The sequence below is a fragment of the Cetorhinus maximus genome, chromosome 8 (genome assembly GCF_964194155.1).
Source record: "Cetorhinus maximus chromosome 8, sCetMax3.hap1.1, whole genome shotgun sequence".
Classification (NCBI taxonomy): Eukaryota; Metazoa; Chordata; class Chondrichthyes; order Lamniformes; family Cetorhinidae; genus Cetorhinus; species Cetorhinus maximus.
The window spans coordinates 133,199,497-133,220,634 of NC_135886.1; the positions used below are offsets into that span (position 1 = coordinate 133,199,497).

The 21,138-nt window shown below is 44.4% G+C and overlaps 1 protein-coding gene across 2 annotated transcripts in view; it reads right to left on the reverse strand.

Annotated features, from left to right (window-relative positions):
• The window catches only part of LOC144684001 (E3 ubiquitin-protein ligase RNF128-like), a 152,962-nt gene that overhangs the window by 47,307 nt on the left and 84,517 nt on the right, over positions 1-21,138 (reverse strand). For both annotated transcript variants that reach the window (XM_078547664.1, XM_078547663.1), the window contains exon 2: positions 2,958-3,205. In XM_078547664.1, coding sequence (XP_078403790.1) covers positions 2,958-3,205 — 248 coding nt within the window. The remainder of the gene's footprint in view (positions 1-2,957; positions 3,206-21,138) is intronic.

The following is a 21,138-nucleotide window of genomic DNA, read 5'->3' on the forward strand; positions in this document are numbered from 1 at the left end:
GGTAGAGACCTGCCCGTGAGCGCCCAGTAAAAACGATGTGGTGCACCCTGGTGCTGATGACCGTGAGTCCTGCCCGAAGCAAGGTAGGCAAACAAACCTTGAAGTTCCAAGCAAAGTGCAGCTCGCCAGGTGCATGTTGTTTATGTTCAGTTGTGAAACACGTCAGTGTGTAATCATGCCGACGTGCCCAGATGATCCAGCACTGGGGGCAGGCGGCTGCAGCTTATACTGGGGAGGCTGGCAAATGAGAGGAACAACATCCCAGGACATACAAGGGCAACTCCGGCATTGCTCGTCTCCAGGTAAGAGCATTGCCGGCAATACATGGGTCGGGCCAATGCTGACCGTTGAGGTGGTCCATGTTCACCAACCTCTCGACCTTATAGAGCCCCTGCTGCCGTTGCTGCTCAGGCCTTTGCTCTTCATGGCCCTGTGCCAACCGTCGACAGCACCCCCTCCTCATCTGGATGAGAACTGTTACCAAGCTAGGGTTGCCTGCAGCATCGGTGCCACAGTGGGTGTGTGAACGAAGTGAAGTGATACATTAAGTAAGCATGTCCATTACAGGTTTCCCTCCATCTCAAATCCAGCAGGCAAGTGCTATGCCCTTCACCTGGCCTCCATTTAAACATGGAATTCCCCTCCCCCACCCCCCAACCTCACCCCTCCCAGGTTAAGGGACATTCTGGAGGACCAGAGATGGGTGTTCCTCCTGTTCATACCAAATGCATATGGAGACATTGCTCTTTGACCAGGATACTGAGGGCCGTGAGCAAGAAGCCTCATGTGGACACTTTTCCACTTGCCTCCGCTACCTTTGAAACTTGATAGAGAGAGACCATTGCCTTGGCAGCATAGAAATACTAACCACATGATCCCTTGTCAGCCATGACCATTCACCCAGGAGGATGGAGGCTTGGCGTCGTGAGTTTGCTGCCCTCCATTGGCCATGCCCCTTGGGAGGTATCCACCTCCCTGTCTCCCTTCATCCCTGCCTCTGACTAAAGCTGATGACAAATAGTACAGAATGAATAGCAGCTCCAAAGCTTGCCAAGATCTCGATGTTGAGACCCATGAATTGGGAACGAAGCTAATGCCTTGTGGGCTTTACCGTAGAGAGGGCGACACAACTGGGCACCTTTGACATCCAGTTGCCTCATAACTATTAGGGCTTCCCTTTAGTTAGCCCCTTGTGCTGACTTTGAACTCCACCTACCCAAAAAGACCCTCCTCCCACCTGGAGGGATTTCACTGACTGACTAACTGCATGGTCAAGGTCAGTTTGGAAAAATGGCGTGTATCACCTTTCAAACTCACTCCGCCACGTTCTACCCTCCCCCCCCATCACCCACCAACTTCCCTTCATCACCATAGACCCACTCAATATCACCATTCCCTCACCCCTCTGTCCTCTGTCACCCTTGAACCTCTCACTGTAACTCTGGACCCTATCACAACTCACCTCCACATGCCTTCCCTCCCCTCAGAGCCAACATCCATTACATGCCATGCCCACCCTGACCCTGCCCCTCCTGTCATCTGTGCCACGTGTGCCTTGTCCGCTGCCATGATTCACCCGATGAGACATTCACCTGCCAGACTCTCACCCTGGACCTGCCACCCAACTGCATCCTTCTCCCTGCTCCGTCAGTGACAGTTCTCTCCTATCATCAGTACATCAAGTTCTCCCCCAGGACCCCACTATCAGCACCACTGACCCTACACTCCAAGACACTTCCCCCACCCCTATTCCCTTCCCCAGACACACTCATCCCCTTACCCTCTTTCCTGGACACTCTCCCTGCCCTTCGCCTGTCAGCCTGCCTCTCCTGTCCAGCCTTCGCTCCATCCTGCCACCCACCCACTTCCTGCCTTCACCTGCTTCCCTTGTCCAGCCCTGCCACAACATTTGCTAACGACGCTCAAGTGAAGTTATGCGAGGTCCTCAAGAAGGGAAAGCAACATCGACAGACCTCAGTCGTGGGAGGGGTGAAGCTCGCCAAGTGCACACCACTTAAATATACACACATTCGTAAAACTGACCATTCAAAATTCTTGCTGGTGGGGAATTAATCTGGAGGGTGAACTTAATTCCAGCGAAGACGCCTTTTAATGAACATGCACAGGATGCTAATGGATGCAAATGGGGTTCCTGACATTGTTCGTTGGGAAGCTCGACCTGCTCTTAACCCACCCTGAAAGCCAGGAGAGCAAGATTCCAACTGTTTATCCCACCTTCAGGAAACAGATTTTTTGCCTCCTGCCATGATTCTCACTGGTGGTAGGAACAGAAAATTCTGCCCATAATCAAATCCAAATTATATATTTTGCCAGATTTAAGAGAGATTACTGAAAGCATATAACAATCTGCAAGAGTTCATTCTCCCAACTGCTGCTACTTATACATTCTATTATAATTGCTTTGCAAAGTAACTCCAAAAAATTGTCAAAGTTTAACACTTTGCACATGCTGTGTTATTCTTGATTGCCAGTTTAGTGAGAAGGATCAGATCTTGAAAATAGTGAAACATACTGAGAATTATAAAAGTATTAATAAAATGTGACTTTTCTAAATTGCTCAACCCTTGCTCAAGCTTATGGAGGTTTGATTAGGTTACAGCCTTGCAATTCCCTTCAAAACCATTCTTCCATGTTTAATGCCACCTTGCTCTTCTTACCCAGAACAATAGTTTGGAAATGACAGTGGACAGTGTAATCCTGTAAGCGTTTTATGCCTTTATAACCAGTGCCTATTTGAACAGAGCCACTAGCCCATTTTAAACAAAGGTTTGGTGTCAAGGTTTTGTAGAGAGAAATTTGACGCAAGTGCATTAAATACTCAGGCAATTACAAGGCTCTTTTTTTATAAAAAAAAGTCTTGATAGATTCAACAGCAAGATGGAGATTTGTCCAGCAGTACATTCCAATGTTCATAAGTACAGAATGGAATAACGTACCTGTTTTCTAGTCTGAGCCCTCGCAATCCGTAATCTTCTTGCAGAGTAGAAGATGAAGTATCCCACTGAGGCAGCAGTGACAACAAAAAAGGAAACCGAGACAAAGAAAATGGAGTACTGGTTCATCCATGGTCCATGCTGCTTCCCAACTTCAATCACCATGGAAACCGAAATACCATCCCTCACCAGTGCCAAAATTTCACTGCCTTTGATGTTGCCAATCATTACAGCAACCGTATTGCCAGTCCCTGCGAAACAGAAGAACAATCAGCATGCTGCACATTTCTACATTGAACAATTAACATTTAACAAATGGAGGATTGCTGCATATTCCAAGGATACATTCCGATAAAGACAAGGCACACGGCAACGTTAGGTTCTACAATGGCAGGTAATTACAGGAAGGACGTAATAGCTCTGGAGAGAGAACGCAGAGGAGGTTTATAAGAATGTTGCCAGGGTTAGAAAAGTGTAGCTATGAGGAGAGTTTGGATAGGTTGGGGTTATTTTCCTTAGAACAAAGAAGGCTGAGAGGTGACTTGATTGAGGTGTACAAAATTATGAGGCGAATAGATAGAGTGGACAGGATAAAATTGTTTCCCTTGATGGAGAGTTCTAGAACCAGGGGACATAGATTCAAGATAAGTGGCGTAAGGTGTAGGGGAAACATGAGGAAGAACTTTTTTTTTTACGCAGAGGGTAGTGGGTGTCTGGAATTCACTGCCCAAGTTGGTGGTAGAGGCAGAAACTCTAAACTCTTTTAAAAAGTACCTGGATCTGCACCTAAAGTGCTGTAAGCTGCAGGGCTATGGGCTGGGTGCAGGAAGGTGGGATTAGAAAGGGCACCTGGGTGTCCTCGGGCTGGCATGGACAAGATGGGCCAAATAGCCTCCTTCTGTGCTGTAACTTTTCTATGGTAATGGAAATGTGATAAATACACAAGGGCTTCACACCAGCTGATTTGTCACATCCTGGCGATGAGACACTCTGACCACCTGGATGAGGTTTACAGCTGTACAGTGCAAGGGATTTTTTTTCTTTCCTTTTACCTGAAGAAAATCAGTTGAATCTTTTTTGTGGCATCACTTAGTCATTTGCACCAGTTAGAAAATGAATTTTTATTTCAGTCATCATTTTTCCATGCAAGAAATGTAAGAGAAAAACTTCATAAGCTCCCTCGTGGCCATGACTGGCTGAAAACGTATCACGAGTCAGCACCAGTTAGTTTTATTTTTAATTCTTTCCTGGGACGTGGGCATCACTGGCAAGGCCAGCATTTGATGCCCATCCTTAATTGCCCTTGAACTGAGTGGCTTGCTAAGTCACTTCGGAGGGCAATTAAGAGCCAGCCGCATTGTTGTGGATCTGGAGTCACATGTAGGCCAGACCAGGTAAGGATGGCAGATTTCCTTCTCTAAAGGACATTTAGCGGTAGAGGACTTGTTGACTATTTCAGGGAACATTTAGCATGTTTTTAAAACTCAGTTTAAACAAAAAGGAAAAAAATTTGAAAGCAGTATAGACTAGACCTACAAAACATCCCAGAACTCCAGTAGACGCAAGTCGCTAGCCGTAAACTGCAACTCACCACTAAAAACTGGCAGTCTTGGAAGGCTACAATGATGTCCGATGTAGGAAATGAAGTATCACACTGGGATACTAGAGGTTACAGCTCTGCCCTGATTTCTAGGGTTAAATAGGGGAAGTTGTGCCCACTCATGGCACATTTGATTCACCGGATGTGAAACATGGGGGAAATTTTCTGTTCTCTTCATTAAGATCCCATTCGTTGTAGGAATCCATGCACATCTTAATTCATATACTTCATCACTGAAGGTGACTGGAGAAATACTGACATAGGAAATCAGGCACGCATTTTGAAAGCTCTCATGTTTACAGTGCGTTTTTGCTTTTGCTGAAAATGACTTTTCGGGGTTAAACATTAAAATCTAGATCATCAGCTTCCCTCACGATTCAGTAAGGGAGCACTACTGTCTGAAGAGCACACAACAATTCCTCGACTCCATGTCTCAGCTAGGGGGCGGGGCAGAAACTTCATGGCCTCAACGTCCTGAAAAAGGATGGAGGCTTGAGGGGGTAGAGAAGAGAGGGGAGAAAAAAAATTAAAAATCAGTTGCAATGTGTTCCAAATTGCTATCCATAGACCAACCCTTCTGGAAATAGTGTCCATGTGAACATCAAGTGCAACAAGATTGAGTTCAGTTACAATAATCCTCATGAGCAGCTAATTGACTTGGTTCACATGAAAACGTTTCAGTGCACCATTGACATGTCCAAGGTAACAAAATGCAGGAACTGGGGAAGAAAATTTGCACCATCCACATGGAATATAGGAATTTCTAGGTGAAAGACCACCGAGGTTCATTTCATTCACTGGTGATCACAAGCTGTTGACTGAGCATGGCAATCGACCTGGTCCCAAGTCACCTTTTCCTTCCCAAGCATGTTGCCACCATCTCCCAAGGGAGTCTTTTCCACAGACTGAACATTAGCTCACTGAATTGCCTCCCTTAACCTCTCCACCTTGCTACCTTTTGGGATGGTCAACAAATGCTGACGTTGCCAATGACACTCACATCCCATGAAAGAATAAAAAGAAAAACTCTATCCTCTTTCAAGATGCTCTGTGAAACCTCCTACTTTAACTAAACTTTCAGTCATTGGCCTTGGAATCTCTTTATCAGGCTCGGTGTCATATTTGGTTTTGGAGTGCTCCCGTGAAGCAGCTGGGATGCCTCATAACATTCAAGAAGCTATATAAATACAAGTAGTTGAATGTATCAAATAACACTGATAACAGCTTCAAGACTAACATTTCGTGCAAACAGAACAACTGAATATATATTAACAATCCGAAGCTGGATATAATGAAAAATATTATTGTGAAGCAACAAATGAGTGCCCAAACAGGTTGTTATGCTTGTTCCAGGGAGCTTAAAAGGAGTCAGATGGTCAGATTAGTGCAACTTCAATTGCTTATGGGATTCAACCTTTGCCATGGCAAAGATCCACCCCTAATCCCACACATGCCCATCACAACGCTTATTAACAGCCTGTCCCTGAAGCTCTAGTCCCTTCTCTTGGAGCCCTGTTTTTAGTTTAAATTCGTGGGCATCACTGGATGGGCCAGCATTTATTGCCCATCCCTAATTGCCCTTGAGAACTGAGTGGCTTGCTAGGCCATTTCAGAGGGCATTTAAGAGTCAACCACATTTCTGTGGGTCTGAAGTCACATATAGGCCAGATGAGCTATGGACAGCAGATTTCCTTCGCAATATTAGTGAACCAGATGGGTTTTTACAACAATCGACAACAGTTTCATGGTCATTATTAGACTTTTAATTCCAGATATTTTTTATTGAATTCAAATTTCACCATCTGCCATGGTAGGATTCAAACCCAGGTCCCCAGAGAATTACCCTGGGTCTCTGGAGTACTAGTCCAGTGACAATACCACGACACCACTGCCTCCCCATGTTGTTCAAAACCCACCTTGCCAACTGCACAATGCAAAAGCAGTGCGGGGGAGTCTAATGAGAAGGTTCAGGTGATTCCATTAGGAACCATCACCTGCTCCTGACACTAATAACAGTTACATGCCGCCCCCAACCTCTCCAAGAGAAAAAGCAGCTCTGGATTTGATAGGGACTGCACTATGTACCCATCCAATGCCTGGCTACCCGCTTCCCTTCACACAAAACACCCTGCCAACAGCTAGTGTTATCTCTATGCACCCAGCGCTATTATAATCACATGAGGATAGCCATAACTCATCAATAAATGCACCTGTAATAAAGTTTAACACCAATATGTGCACAGTTTTGCTCAAATAACATATTACACTTGCTTGGTAGGAAGAAATAGTGGTGTGGATTATCCTCAAATTGGCAGCTTTTAAAGCCACCTCAATTTCCTCCCAAAACTCTTGCTAGCCATACAACAAGCTGGGTCAAAATCCCAGAACCCCCTTCCCCACAGCACTGTGGGTGTACCTACACCAGATGAACTGCAACAGTTCAAGAAGGCGGTTCACCACCAACGCTTAAGGGCAATTAGGGATGGGCAATAAATGTTGGCCTCTTCAGCAATGCTTACAAGCTGTGAAAGAATTTTTTAAAAATGTTATTTAGCACCTTTACCATATCTCCTCCTCCAGAGCCATGAAGGGCCTTCATAGAAGTTTTGAAAACTTTGTGAAAGAAAGGGGTGCGGGAGTAAGTACAGGCCAGAGGGAAGAATCTTTTTTGGCAAGTCAAGCTTTATTTCTTCTGAGCTCAGGGCTATTACTAGTGCCCTCCTGTTCTGCTAACTTGTCATACTTAAGAAAAACCTGGGCAGTACTTGAATCCTGGTGAATAAATTTCCATGCACAATTGAGGTATCTTCAATGATGCCTGATTTTATAAGTGCCTCCAATCTAGCTTCTTCTGTGCTATCATCCTCCTCCTTGTATCAAAATTAATTGGCAAAAGAAGCAATGGTGACATGAGGAAAAACTTTTTCTATGCCGTGAGTGGTTAGAATCTGGAGTGCTCTGCCTGAGAGTGTGGTGGAGGCAGGGTCAATTGAGGCTTTCAGATGGGAATTGGATCATTATTCAAAAAGGAAAGATTTGCAGGGCTATGGGGAAAAGACAGGGGAGTGCACTAGGTGAATTAGTCCTTCAGAGGGCCAACACAAACACAAGGCCAAATGGCCTCCTTTTGTGCTGCAACCATTCTATGATTCTCTATAAATCCATTAAGAAACCTTTGCACAGTGCTGTGAAATATCGGATGTCTTAACCCGACCCCCCAAAGTACTGTATATAAAAATGTACCTCAAATTGCAGCATACACAATGGTCTCCTCAGTGTGATATCCATTCAGGTAAACTTTGCTCTTACCATTGCCAATATAACAGTAATTATTAGAGGAGGAAACAGGGAGGGATAGTCATGCCCACCTCTGCCCATTCAAATGTGGGGTGGAATAGGTTTGCGGTAGATGTTGAAAGGAAACTAACCATTTTATTTTTGGGAGGAGAATAGAAGGTGTTGTGTTAGCCTGACAGATTTGAGGCTGTAGCCCCCAAGAAACCATATAGCTCTGCTTATTGCATCTAACATAGGTAGTAATTCAGAGGAAAATCCAGGCTGGTACATCTTAGCTTTTTTTTTTATTCAATAGTGGGATGTGGGCATCACTGGCGAGGTCAGCATTTATTGCCCATCCCTAAATGCCCTTAAGCAGTTGGTGGTGAACCGCCTTCTTGAACTGCTGCAGTCCATGTGGTGTTGGTACACCTACAGGGCTGTTGGGGAAGAAGTTCCCTAATTTTCACCCAGCGACAGTGAAGGAACTGCAGGTTTCTGTTGCAACAAGTTACACAATGGAACAACTAAGAAAACTAGCAGTCAATCCAGTGATTTCAACATAATAGAGGGGCTTTTGGCGTGCGGGGTGAGTGGCGACTGTTCCCATTGGGGGCTCCCCCACCTACCCCCAAGGTGGTAACCCCTGCCCACACACCGCCCCCTCCCCCCCTCCCCCTCCTTGCCCCTCCCCGCCCAGCCTCTCTAACCCGACACCCACCCACATCTCAGACTGGCCAGCAGCTCTCTAGGGCGGGACTTCCTTTCCCCGAGGTGAAGTAGTCCCACTCTTTAAGGCGGCTCCAAGCATATTAGCGCTGAGGGACAGCCGGGTTTCTGACTGGCACAGTACCGACAGACTTTTCAGTGGGGGCAAGGGCGGGGGGTTGCGGGTAATCCATCCCCCGTAAAACCCACCCCATTGTAGGAGGAAAACATGATACAGAAGGAAAGTTTTCAAAAATCATAAGAAACAGCCAATCCAAACCAAATCCGAGCTTACGCACCACTGTTACTGAGGAAACATCAATCAACATCTTCTCACATAAACAATGTGGGGTCAATTTTACACAGTTACAGTAAAATAGTTCAAGTATCCAATCATGGCTGCAATCAAGGAAATTTTAATCAACAAATGATTTGAAAGCAAAATAGTTTAAAGCTTCTGAAATTACCACAAGCCAGCCAGTTTACACAAGGACTTCACTTGCGTTTGTTCATTACTGTAGAGCTCAGACAAACAGGAATTCAAGTTAAATCCAAGTAAAACTATCCACTTTCATGAGAAGAAAAGTTGAATATTGACCAGTACGTGTTGGTATGCAAGGGAATCTGGGGTCCTTGTACACGAGTCAAAGTTGTGCATGTGCACAGCAAAGGAAGGCAAATGGTATATTAGCTTTTATTTCAAGGCAGCTAGAGTAAGGAAGTCTTACTGCAATTATATAGGGCTTTGGGGGAGACCATGCCTCCAATACCATGTGCCGTTTGGTCTCCTTATTCAAGGACGGATATACTTGGATGGAGTACAATGAAGATCATTCGGCTGGTTTCTGGGAAGAGAGGGCTGTCCGATGGAGGAGAGATTGAGTAGAATGGGTCCAAACTTGAGTTTAGAAGACCAAAAGGTGATCTCATTGAAATGTATAAAGTTTTTAAGAGGGCTTGACAGGGTTGATTTGAAAGGCTGCTTCGCCTGACTGGAAAGTCAAGAACAAGGGATCAAATAGTTCCAGGATAAGTGGTCAGCCATTTTGTGCTAAGATCAGGAGAAATTTCTTCACTCTGGATTGTGAGTCTTTGGAAATCTCTAACTCAGAGGTCTACACATGCTCAGTCATTCAAGACTGAAATCAATAGTGTTTTGGGCAATAAGGGATATTAGGATCAGGTTCAAAAATGGAGTTGAGGATCAGCCATGATCTGACTGAATAGCAGAGGAGGCTTGAGGGGTCATATGGCCTACTCCTATTTCTTGTGTTCTTAAAGCTAGGGCATCTTTAATGAACTGCAAGTGTGTTTGAATATTTAGGTCATCAGTTTTACTCTGGGCAGATGGAGTTACAAGTAATGGTATCTTACTTCCTAAGGATCCACCTTTCCACACAAGGTCAGATGCTCCATACCATGATTACTGCAGTAAATATAGCTCAGTTTTCAGAGCAGGCTACATCAAAACATCAAGAATGACATTTATGACTGACACAATGAAAGGGCAGATGGAGTGGTGCAGTTTTCTTTAAAAAAAAATCAAAGAATGAATGACACTTAGTGGGTGTGTATACTCTGAAACACAAAGTTAAAAAAAATATTGATTTTATGAGGATTGCTCATCACTGGTATAGTTTAAGGATTATAACCAAATTGAACCTGTGCGCCTGGGGGAAAAAAAATGGACTGGCAATGAAATTGATACAAAAGAATGTCATAGCATTCCAAAAATGCAGATGGAGACAAGTGTTTTGGCTGGTCTCTCCAAAAATCTCCCCGGTGGCCATTTCTCTCTTCCTCATCCCTTTGTGCTCAGAGCAGGAATAAGTTGATGAATTCTTACGGCCTGATATCAAAGCCTGCCATCTACTTACATCCGATTGGCTTGCTGCTGATGGTAGTTCAGCAGCCAAAAAAAAAGAGTTACGCACCTCTTGTTTGCTAACCAATGTCAGATGCTGGTTTCAGGTCAATGCTATCTAAGACATCCAAGCAAGCATGAACCAGCAATGACAAAGATTTGAGTCAATATAATTTAACAACAACATCCATGACAACCCACCAACTATCATTCATTTTATGACTGAAATGTGGCCCCCTGCAACTTATTCTAGTGAAAAAAATATACATTATTCAAAAGTAACTTGGATATGTACTTGAAAAGTGAACACTGGCAGGGCTATGAAGGAGTGAGAGTGGGACTAATTGGATGCCTCTTTCAAAAAGAGTGTGATGGGCTGAATGAACTTCTCTTATGCCGTGAGATTCTATGCTAGATTCCTGTCTCAAGAGTTCACAGTACAATCAGGGCTTCCTGTACATGGGCCTTATTTTAGGATTTATTCCGAAAGACCTTCATCTGTAAACCAGCTCCTGGCACACTGGCAAATCCAGTTCCTTCATCTTGGTGTCAGATCCGTAGGCTCATATTTTTATGGTCCTCTGTGCGTCTCTGAAATATGTTAGCCAGATGGAGCAGCGCAAACTCCAGGAACCTCTAACTCAAGGGTACAGGTCACCGAGACCCTGATATTTTATATATAAAAACTGGATATAAAAGCAGCTGAGGTGGAACATCGCCATTAATCTGCACCCAGTAAATCCACATATGCTGGACCATCTACAACAACTCACCAAGACTTCTTCGACAGCAACCTCTCAAAGTCTCTCTACCACCTAAGAGCAAGGGACACTAGCTTAAAACCCTGGAACTCCCTACCTAACAGCTCTCTGGGTATACTTCCACCACACAGACTGCGGGAGTTCAAGAAGGTGGCTCACCACCGATTTCTCAAGGGTCATTAGGGGTGGGCGATACATGCTGGCTTTGCCAGTGACACCCACATCCCATGAATAAATAATAAAAGATCCTAGGCTGAGTGGGGGCGGTGATGGTCCTCAAGACAATACTGGGGCACTTCTCAGAAAACAATTTCCAAACACTAAAATTTGGCTTTGCTCCCAAGTTGCTACACTTCTTTATTCAAACACCTGCAAAGAGTGATAAATGCCTACAATTAGCATTCAGCAAACTTATTTCTCAAATTCCGTTGCCTGTGTAAACATATTACCTTGCATGTGATTATGTAATGTCAGTTGCCGTGGCAATAATCAGCAGTAGCTTATGTTAACGAACTGATTACTAACTTGTCAAAGTAGCACCAGGCTGCCGACATAATAGTCCTTAGCAACAGGCCACATTACTGCATTGCTCACGCCAACAACTGTTAACGTTTAAAGGTTTGAAAGGTCAGTGACCCGAAACGTTAACCCTATCTTTTCTCTTTCCACAGACGCAGCCCGTCTTGCAGAGTGTTTCCAGCATTTTCTTCACCTTTATTTCAGATGTAAAGTACAAAAAAGAAAGTGTTGCATTTTTTTCATTCTTTCATGGGATGTGGGTCTGGAGTCATATGTAGGCCAGGCCAGCCAAGGATAGCAGATTTCCTTCTCTAAAGGGTACTGGTGAACCAGATGAGTTTTTGTGACAATCAAAGATAGTTTCATGGTCACTATGACTGAGGCAAGCTTTATATTCCAGATTTATTAACTGAATTCAGATTCCACCAGCTGCTGTGGTGGGATTTGAACCCATGCCCCCAGAGCATTAGCCTGGGCTTCTAGGTTACTAGGCCCAGCGACATTACCACTATGCCATCATCTCCCGTTCCATAACTACAGGATATCCCAAAGCATTTTACAACCCAAGTACTCTGAAGTGTAATTGCTGTTGCAATGTAGGAACTAAGCAGCTAATTTACACAAAGCAAACTCCCACAAACTGCAATGTGATAACGACCAGATAATCTTTAAGTGTTGTTGACTGAGGGATAAATATTGGCCAGGCAACCAGGAAGAACTTCCCTTCTCTTCTTCACAAGAGTGCCGTGCAATCTTCACATCTACCCGAGGGTAGGGAGACGGGGCCTCAGTTTAATGTCAGGTGAAACTTTCCAATCATGCAGCACTCCCTCAGTACTGTACTGGAGTGTGTCAGCTGGATTATGTGCTCAAGTAGATAGACTGGGAATTGAACAGAACCTGCTGACGCTTGTAGAGGCAAGAATGCTACCTCTGACTCACAGCCAGGTCTCAGGGATAGCACAGCTAACACAAGACATCAGCAATGTCTGTGTATCATAGCTTAAAGATGAAATTTATTTACAAAAAATGATCTATGAACCAGTGAACACTTAGCAGGAGCCAACCAGAGAAGTTGGCAGGACCATGCTGTGTATTTGCCCAAGAAAGGCCACCTGTTGTGGATCTGTTTTTCATGAAGTTTAAAAGCAGACCTAACAAATAATCAATACAAAACTGTTAATGAGGGCAATTTGTATTATTTATTGGACGGAGTGATAATAGCAAAGAATAGAATTGCAACGCCAGCCTCAGTAACCCCAGGCCAAGTAGACGACTCATTCTCAGCTCCAACTATGGGTCGCTGTTCAGTCCGCCAATTTGGAATGTTAAGTGTGAGCACAGGATTAGATTAGACCCTGATGAGGTTTCCAAAGCAGAGTAGCATCTACTGACAGTCACTGTCCACGATTATGTATACTGCTTCAGTCATGGCTTAGGAGATAGCACTCCCACCTCAGTGTCATAGGTTCAAAGCACTGAGGGAGTATTGCACTGTCAGGAGGTGCCACCTTTTGGATGAACTGTTAAAATTTTCTTTTCAGGCACTTATCCAATTTCCTCTTGAAAGCTCCAATTATACCTGTCTCCACTACACTGTCAGGACATAAGAAATAGAAGCAGTAGGCCATACGGCCCCTTGAGCATGTTCTGCTATTCAATAAGATCATAGCTGATCTAATCATGGTCTCAGCTCATTTACCTGCCTGTTCCCCATAGCCTTTGAGTACCCTTCAGTTCAAGAATCTGAATATATTCAAGGCCGTGATGGACAATGACTCAACCTCCGCTGCTCTTTCAGGCAGTGCATTCCAAATCCTAACCACTCACTGCATAAAAGATTTCCTCACGTCACCATTGGGTTCTTTAGCCAATTACCTAAATCAGAGTCCTCTGGTTGTTGACTCTTCCGCCAATGAGAACAGATTCTCTCTTACCTCCGCCGTCTAAATCTCTCATGATTTTGAACACCCCCCACAAATCTCCTCTCAGCCTTCTCTTTGAAAAGAGAGCAACCCCATCTTCTCTAATCTTTCCACTTAACTGAAGTCGCTTATCCCTGGAACCAGTCGCGTAAATCTTTCCTGCACCCTTTCCAAAGGCCTTCACATGCTTCCTAAAGTACAATGCCTAGATTGGACACAATGCTCCTGTTGAGGCCAAACTAGAGTTTTATAAAAGGTTCAGCGTAACAGATTTTCCTGCATTACAGCAACAGCTTCTCTTTAAATTGGCTGGGAACAGCTTTAAGATGCCCTGAAATCATGAAAGGCATTTTAGAAATACAAGATCTTTCTCGAGCATCAGTATTTCAAGAAAGGCAGCAGGAAACCACACCCAGAGTGAGTCATTTGGTTTCTGGGGAACCAGGGCCAGTGAAAGTCTGCAGATGTACAAATATATGCTGTGAATGTACTTAATATAGTCTATAATTAAAAATATATATCCCACAGTTACTAAAAAAAAATCCAAGTAAGTGTGCGTGATATTATCATATTACAATTATAGAAGTGTTTATTTATTCCTTTCCTGGGTAGTGTTACTAATTTGCATCTCATTGGTATTTAAGAACTTGCATCATGTAACACAGTACAGTAATCAAAGTGAGCGATTATAAAACATCATACCAAAACATCATTACTGAGTTGCTTTCAGTCTGTCATGGACAGAATGTATTTTCTCTCTTGCTGCCTGAAATCAGTATGGAAAGCGATGCATCTTTTCTTACCCTTGGAGTGTGTATTCCAATTAAATAATTCAGCAGTAAGCTTTTGTGAATTTAAAATAAAGGTCCTATATTCACATGCAATTATCCCACTTAACACAGTGTCACACACCCGGTCTCACGCACGCATGCATGCAAAAAGCTTGGATATAGATAAAGATAGTGCACTTTTACAGATTACAGTTCATCGACTCTCTGATTTATGATCTCCCACATGGCAGGCCTGTGGTTTCTTGAATGGATTGATGATTTAAAGTTGAAGCAAAGGTCTTGTAAAGCGCAGGGTTCTCAGCAGGTTGAGAGATTTCTTGTAGTCAAAATCTCTTAACAGGTTGATTCTCAGGTGAACTTTGCAACTGAAACAAGTTAAGCACTATGGCTACTTGATGACTTGCAGCTAGTTTCAGAGTCTCTTTCTCAGATTGGTTGATGACTGATGGCTCTGATGATTGCTGGGTCATGGGGCAGCCCCTAAACCCAATTTTGATTACATGACTGCTGGTTAACACTTCTGAGGGCCACCCAGTCTGATTTGGATGTGGGAGGCCATCGTGATACAATGGGAAGTTGAGAGTGGCCATTGAGTTTCGATTGGCCTTTTGGTTCAGTATGAAACAGAGGCAGGCAGTCTGGAAACTCCATTTTTGAAGGATGGGCCACCGCCTAAAGACTATGAGATGTGCGAATTTCACAAATGGCTTTGAGGTACCCCCGCCCATATCCATAATTAAATAGGTATCCATTGGAGACTTGACACTGTCTGTCGTCCAAATGCCTAAAGTCACATGATCTGCAGCAGCCATCTTAACAACTTGTTTGTGCCCAGTTTTTAAAAGTATTGGCTGAAAGTTCATAATATGACATGCCTTTACTGGGCATGACACAGTCATACATAAAAAAATAAAATAAAATCATTCTGACTCGGCAAGAAAGAGGCTGTGACTCATCTTCTCAGCCCTTATTAACCCTCCTGTTACCTACAAGGCCTGTGTCAGAGGTGTGTTGTAATATTCATCACTTACCTGGATGGGTGCAGCCTCAACAACACTGAGTAAATGCAGCAATTCACCATCCAGGACATTGACCCATGCACTGCACTTAGTCACTATTCATGGGAGTCATTTTGCTGTAGTGTAAAATGGGTGTTGGGGTGGCATTTGCTACCTCACCTGGTTTCTATTTCCACTGAAGTTGCAATCACCTGGTGACTCCAGCATGTGTGATCTACAACATGCACTGCATCAACCCACCTTGCAGCCAAACTGCATGTAGGCTGCAATGAACCAAGGTGAGTTTTAAAAACGTACGCACCAGAATGTGCAGCAGGGTGACTGCTGCTTCCATCCCTCCCTCACTAAATCACTGCCGCTACCTGCTGACCTGATCATATGATATCAGCTCCTCTTCCCTTCCTTGTTTACATCAAGCCGCCGAGGGCCCAATATCAGGGCTGGGGTATGGGGCTCACCATTCGGGATCAGAATTCCTGCTTATCCAAATTTTCCCAAGTCTTTGATCCTATGATCATGCAGCAAAAATTTCAACCTTAGCTTTTGACGTATAGCAAGCGGCAACTGGGCACCACACTTTGGGTAGGATGTAATGGGAACAAGGGTGCACAGAAGGTTTACTGGAATTATACCAGGGATGAGGAACTTCGGTTACGTGGCGAAACTAGAGAAGCTGGAATTGTTCTCCTTAAGGGCACAGGAAGTTACAGGGAGATTTGATAGGTGTTCAAAAAAAAAAGGGAGGGAGGGGTGGGTTGCTGAAGTAAGCAAGCCAAAATCATTTCCAGTTGTTGGAGGATCAGTAATCATAATTGGTTAAAAGAACCCTAGGCGAGATGAAGAAACTTTTTTTTTAAAAAGCGAGTTATTACAATCTAGAATGCACTTCTTGACAGGGCAGTGGAAGCAGATTCAATAATAAAACTTCCAAAGGGAATTGGGAATATTTGCAGAGCACTGGGGAAAGGGCAGGGGAGTGGACCTAATTTGATAGCTCTTTCAAAAAGACAGGGCCGAGTGCCTCCTTCTGTGCTGTATCATTCAGGCAGGTGAAGCTGCAAAGCTGATTCAACTGATCTAATGTTAAGCTTGGAGGCTGGACTGTTTCACCCTTGGAAAAGTCCTGTTTACAATTAAAGTGCACTGGAAACCACCAGACCTTGTTCATCACATTTAGGACTGGGAGAGTTTCTATCGGCAAACAGGCAACAGTTTCAGTGATTAAACAACTAGACATTTGTATATCCTTGAGGCAAGAGGGTGAAAAGAAATCAACTCTTAAAAAATAGAGAAACAAGTCAGGGAATGCAACTGAACAAGCCAAACCAGTCAATAACTGTCCACTTTTTATACAAAGCACTTTTGCCCTTGGATATTGGGCTGGTTTGTGCTTATTTGGCATCCTGCTTTAAACAGACAGTGTCGTAACTCAGGTTCTTAAGTGTGAATTAAGTGAGCTGCCTTGCTTGTTTAGGTTTTTTTTTTGCACAAAAGGCAAGCAAGATTTATTCTAAATTTCTATGCTGAGCAAAACATCTCGTCAAGAATTCAGCCACTATTTCACAGAAAAATTCCACCATCATATCGTGGAATCAAATCGTTGTTGTTGCTGGCTTTACTTGAAGTCAACATTCACTGCACAGAGTCTACAGCTTAATCATTTCTAGTTGAACAGAATTTGGTTCTCATCCCACCTCCAGCTGCCAGTCCAAATTGAACGGTCCTAATTCACCAAAGTGAATTAGGAGATTTTGAAGCTTTACTCTGGAGAAAAGCCTAGTTTTAATGTTAAAAAGCAGCTTCACAGCCAGCCTCACGACAGAGGTTGAACTAGCTCTGACTTCTAAAAAGACTGGAAGTTGAAAGTACACTCAATCCAATGGCAGCAGATCTCATCACTGCTCCCTGCGGGGGATCTTGCACATCATTAACCATCTGAGATTTCATACTTAATTCAGTAACACTCAATCCCAGAGTTCAAGTTCATTCAAATGGCAATCGGGGCTGAGGAAAACAAGACAGAATCGAAAGGCAGTGTAGAAGACCTGAGTGTGAAAACCAATCACTGCCTTCCCTTGACTTTCAGGTGTTAAATCAGAATTCAGTTACTATGCTCCATGTGTATGATGTGTTTTTTCCCTATATATAGACAAATATAAACTAGGATCTCCTAATTGGGTGAAGTAAAACCTCTTGCAACAAGAGAAGGATAGAATGGGGGGAAAAAAAGGATAAAAATGATCACATGACCATTAACAACCTCTGCCCTTAAAAATTAAATGGTAGGTACAAAGAACTTAAAAGCACTCACACACTTTTTCCTCACCATGTTGTTACACATCTATGCCCTACACTCTGGTATTCCTCCCAAAAAGTCTTTGCCTCTCTTCCTTCCTTTGAGGCACTACTTAAAACTTCTCTTTGACCAAGCTTTTGGTCACCTGTCTTAATGGTCTCCCTCTTTGGCCAGTGTCAATTTTGTCTTAAAATGTTCCTGCAAAGTGCCTTGGGATGTTTTGCTTTATATACTGTCTAACATAGTAAGCTGCAGTAAGTGCCCTGGACAACCTTTGCTAAAGGACATTAAAAAAAAAGGTGCAACAGCATTTCAACTCTTAAGTGGCAATTTAATTCTACCATCAAAAGCAGAAGTCTTTTTTGAGAGATGCAAATCTAGAAAAAAGTCTTTGATAGCAAAACAATTTGGAATGAAGCCTGAAGATTGGAGACTGTCAAATATTAACAACGCTTTTGTTTGTGACCATTTAACCAAACAAATAATTCAGACCCAGATCCACGCATTCTCCCAGAGGAGACAATTTTCAAACTCAAACCAAAATGCAGAGGGTCATTTGGACACAGTGCTGCTAATGCTTCATACACATTTACAGAACAGCCCTTGTTGAAAAACTCATGACAGTGAAGGTGGGCTTCCTAAACAAAGTAAAACAGACTTGTATTTTTCAGGTGCAATGTCTCAAATCAGGGTATCCAAAAACTGGCACTGACTGAAAACCGGATCTTTTTTTTAAGCTTTCCCTCCTCATAGACATCTTTGGTCTAACTGTACGGCTGCAGAATTCCTTGCTACTGTTCCCACTCCGTGACCAAGTGCAGCAGAGACCCCATTTACACGCATAAACACAGCCTCTGCCACACTTTCAACAAAGCTACACTGATGGATCTGAAGCAGTTCCAAAGAATTTCCTCGGCTTATCTTGCAGCATGGTCTCTTATTTCTTTAAAACTGCCCTTTGCAATCCTTACTTGAAAAAAAACATACCCTAAACACACTACATTTCTGAACCGACCCAAATCACCCTAGCCAAAAACCGGCAAGATTGAAAATCTGGCACGGATTCAGAGCCGACATTGCCGGTTTTGAGACTGTGCCTGTATAGCATATTTCATGACCTCAGGAGGACATCCCATGTGTAAGTATTTTTGCCTATAGAGTTTTGGGGTGTCCAGATAAAGGCACTGTAGTTCAGGCTAGATGCCAGTTTTACCCCACTTGCCTGATTTTAAACTGTTGACTTCAAATGGGGAGTAAAATTGGACAGAGATTAAAATGGGCAGCTGACCTGAACCCACACCGTACCTGCCAGGGACAGAGGTTAAAACCAGGTGCGGGAACTAGAAATTATAACTCTGGTGCAGTACAGCTGTGGCTCAGTCACACTTTGAGTCACAAGGTTCTGGGTACAAATCCCATTCCCTCCTGACGGTCCGGTGCAGCACTCACTCAGTACTGCATTGTCAGAGGTGTCAATAAATTGGAGGCCTCATCTGCCTTTTTCGAGTGTATATAAACAACCCCAAGGCACTATTTCGAGGAGCAATTAAGTTATCCTTGGCATTCTGGCCAATATCAATCCCTCAATCAACATCACAAAAAAACATTTTGTCATCACATTGTCGTTTGTGTAAGTTTGCTGTGCAAAAATTGGCTGTCATGCTTCCTACATTGCAACAGTGACTACATTTCAAAAGTACTTCCGTAGGTCTAGTGGTGTTGAAAAGAGCTATATAAATGCAAGTCATTCGTTCAGTATTGGAAGACAAACTACTGCGGAAGAATAATCGGAGCTTTGTACTTCATTGGATGAGAAACACTTTGGGACATCCTAAGGCCAAGTTGGGATTGTCCTATGAGGAAAGATTGAGGAGACTGGGCCAGTATTCTCTAGGGTTTAGAAGAATGAGGGGTAATCCCATTGAAGTGTACAAAATTCCTACAGGACTCAGGGTAGATGCAGGAAGGATGTTTCCCCTGATTGGGGCGGGGAGTCTGGAACCAGGGGACATAGGGTGGAATGGTCCCAGATTTGCACCAAGTGCGGTAGCGGGTGAGAAAAAAGTCGTACCCACCAGCCACAATTTTTCGAACCATATCGTCCAATCCCCACCTCATTAATTATGCAGCCACAGGGAACATGCCATCTCGTTGACAGGCAGACTCCGATTTGCCTGCCACACTGTTACCTCGATGCTTCCTCACGCAGGATGCCATATTAAAACTGCAGCTGCGCTCACACTTCTCAATGCTTACCACCCAGGACTGCTCCGCTGAAGACATGGCTCCAAAAGCCAAGAAGTGTGCAGCACCCCCCCCAATTCAGTGGCGCATTCCTGGGATGCCTTCTGGACACTGTGGAGGCCACCACGATGCCTCCATTCATGCTCTGGCTGCAGGAGGCTCTGTCTCATCACTTCGGCTTGGGAGGCGGTGGCAGAGGTGGTCAGTGCCAACACTGCGCACAAGAGGTCAGCCATCCAGTGCCGAAAGTGGATGAATGGTCTCATTCATGCTGCCTTATCATTCTAAACTCTCACGCTCAACGCCACATTCGCTGGCATCTCACTCACTCTCTCACACACACCCACACACATCTCTACCTGCCTCATCCTCTGGAGGCTGCCCCCTCAGTCTTCACCATCTTGAGGCCACTTGCACAGATCCGCACACACCCTGGGATACCCTTCTTCCCCAGTACAGCCCTCACCCTGTAGCCTCTTCCCTTGCCGGAGGCCACTTCTCTCCCTTCCCCAAGCAAGCCTTAGCCCTGCAGCCGCTGAAAAGCCACCTCTGCCTTGGGGCTGGTCTGTTAGGTGGAGACCTGCCCATGAGCCCCCACTAAAAGAGATGTGGTGCTGCCTGTGAGGCCTGATGAATGCAAGTGCTGCCTGAAGGAAGATAAGCAAACAAACCTCGAAGCCCCAAGCGAAGTGCAGATTCATGTCACTTATGTACGGTTGTGAAACACATCGACGGATGATCCAGCTTTGGGTGGGGGTGGGGTGGGGGGGGTGGGGGGGGTGCGGGCAGGGTGATTCTGGTGAAGAGGGCTAATAATGAGTTGTGAAAGTATTGAAGTTCGGTTCCTGATGTGCGGCAGTGGGAAACATGGCCCACCATTGGCTGGTGGAGCGGACGATCGCAAACTGGTTTCACAACAGTGTGAAACCGATTTTTGGCCATCTTGCCGTATTGTCTCCCCCATTGCCTGCCTGCCCCTCCCCCCACCCCCCAACCCACCATGATGTCCAACGCCAACGGGGCCTCAAAATTGCGGCCACCGTCGCAGAATAAGAAGTAGGCCATTTAGGATCGAGATGAGGAGAAATTTCTTTAGTCGGAGGCAGCTATATCTTTGGGATTTTGTACAGAAGAGGGCCGTGAAGGCTCAGGCAGAGGTCAATAGATTTCTAAATACCAAT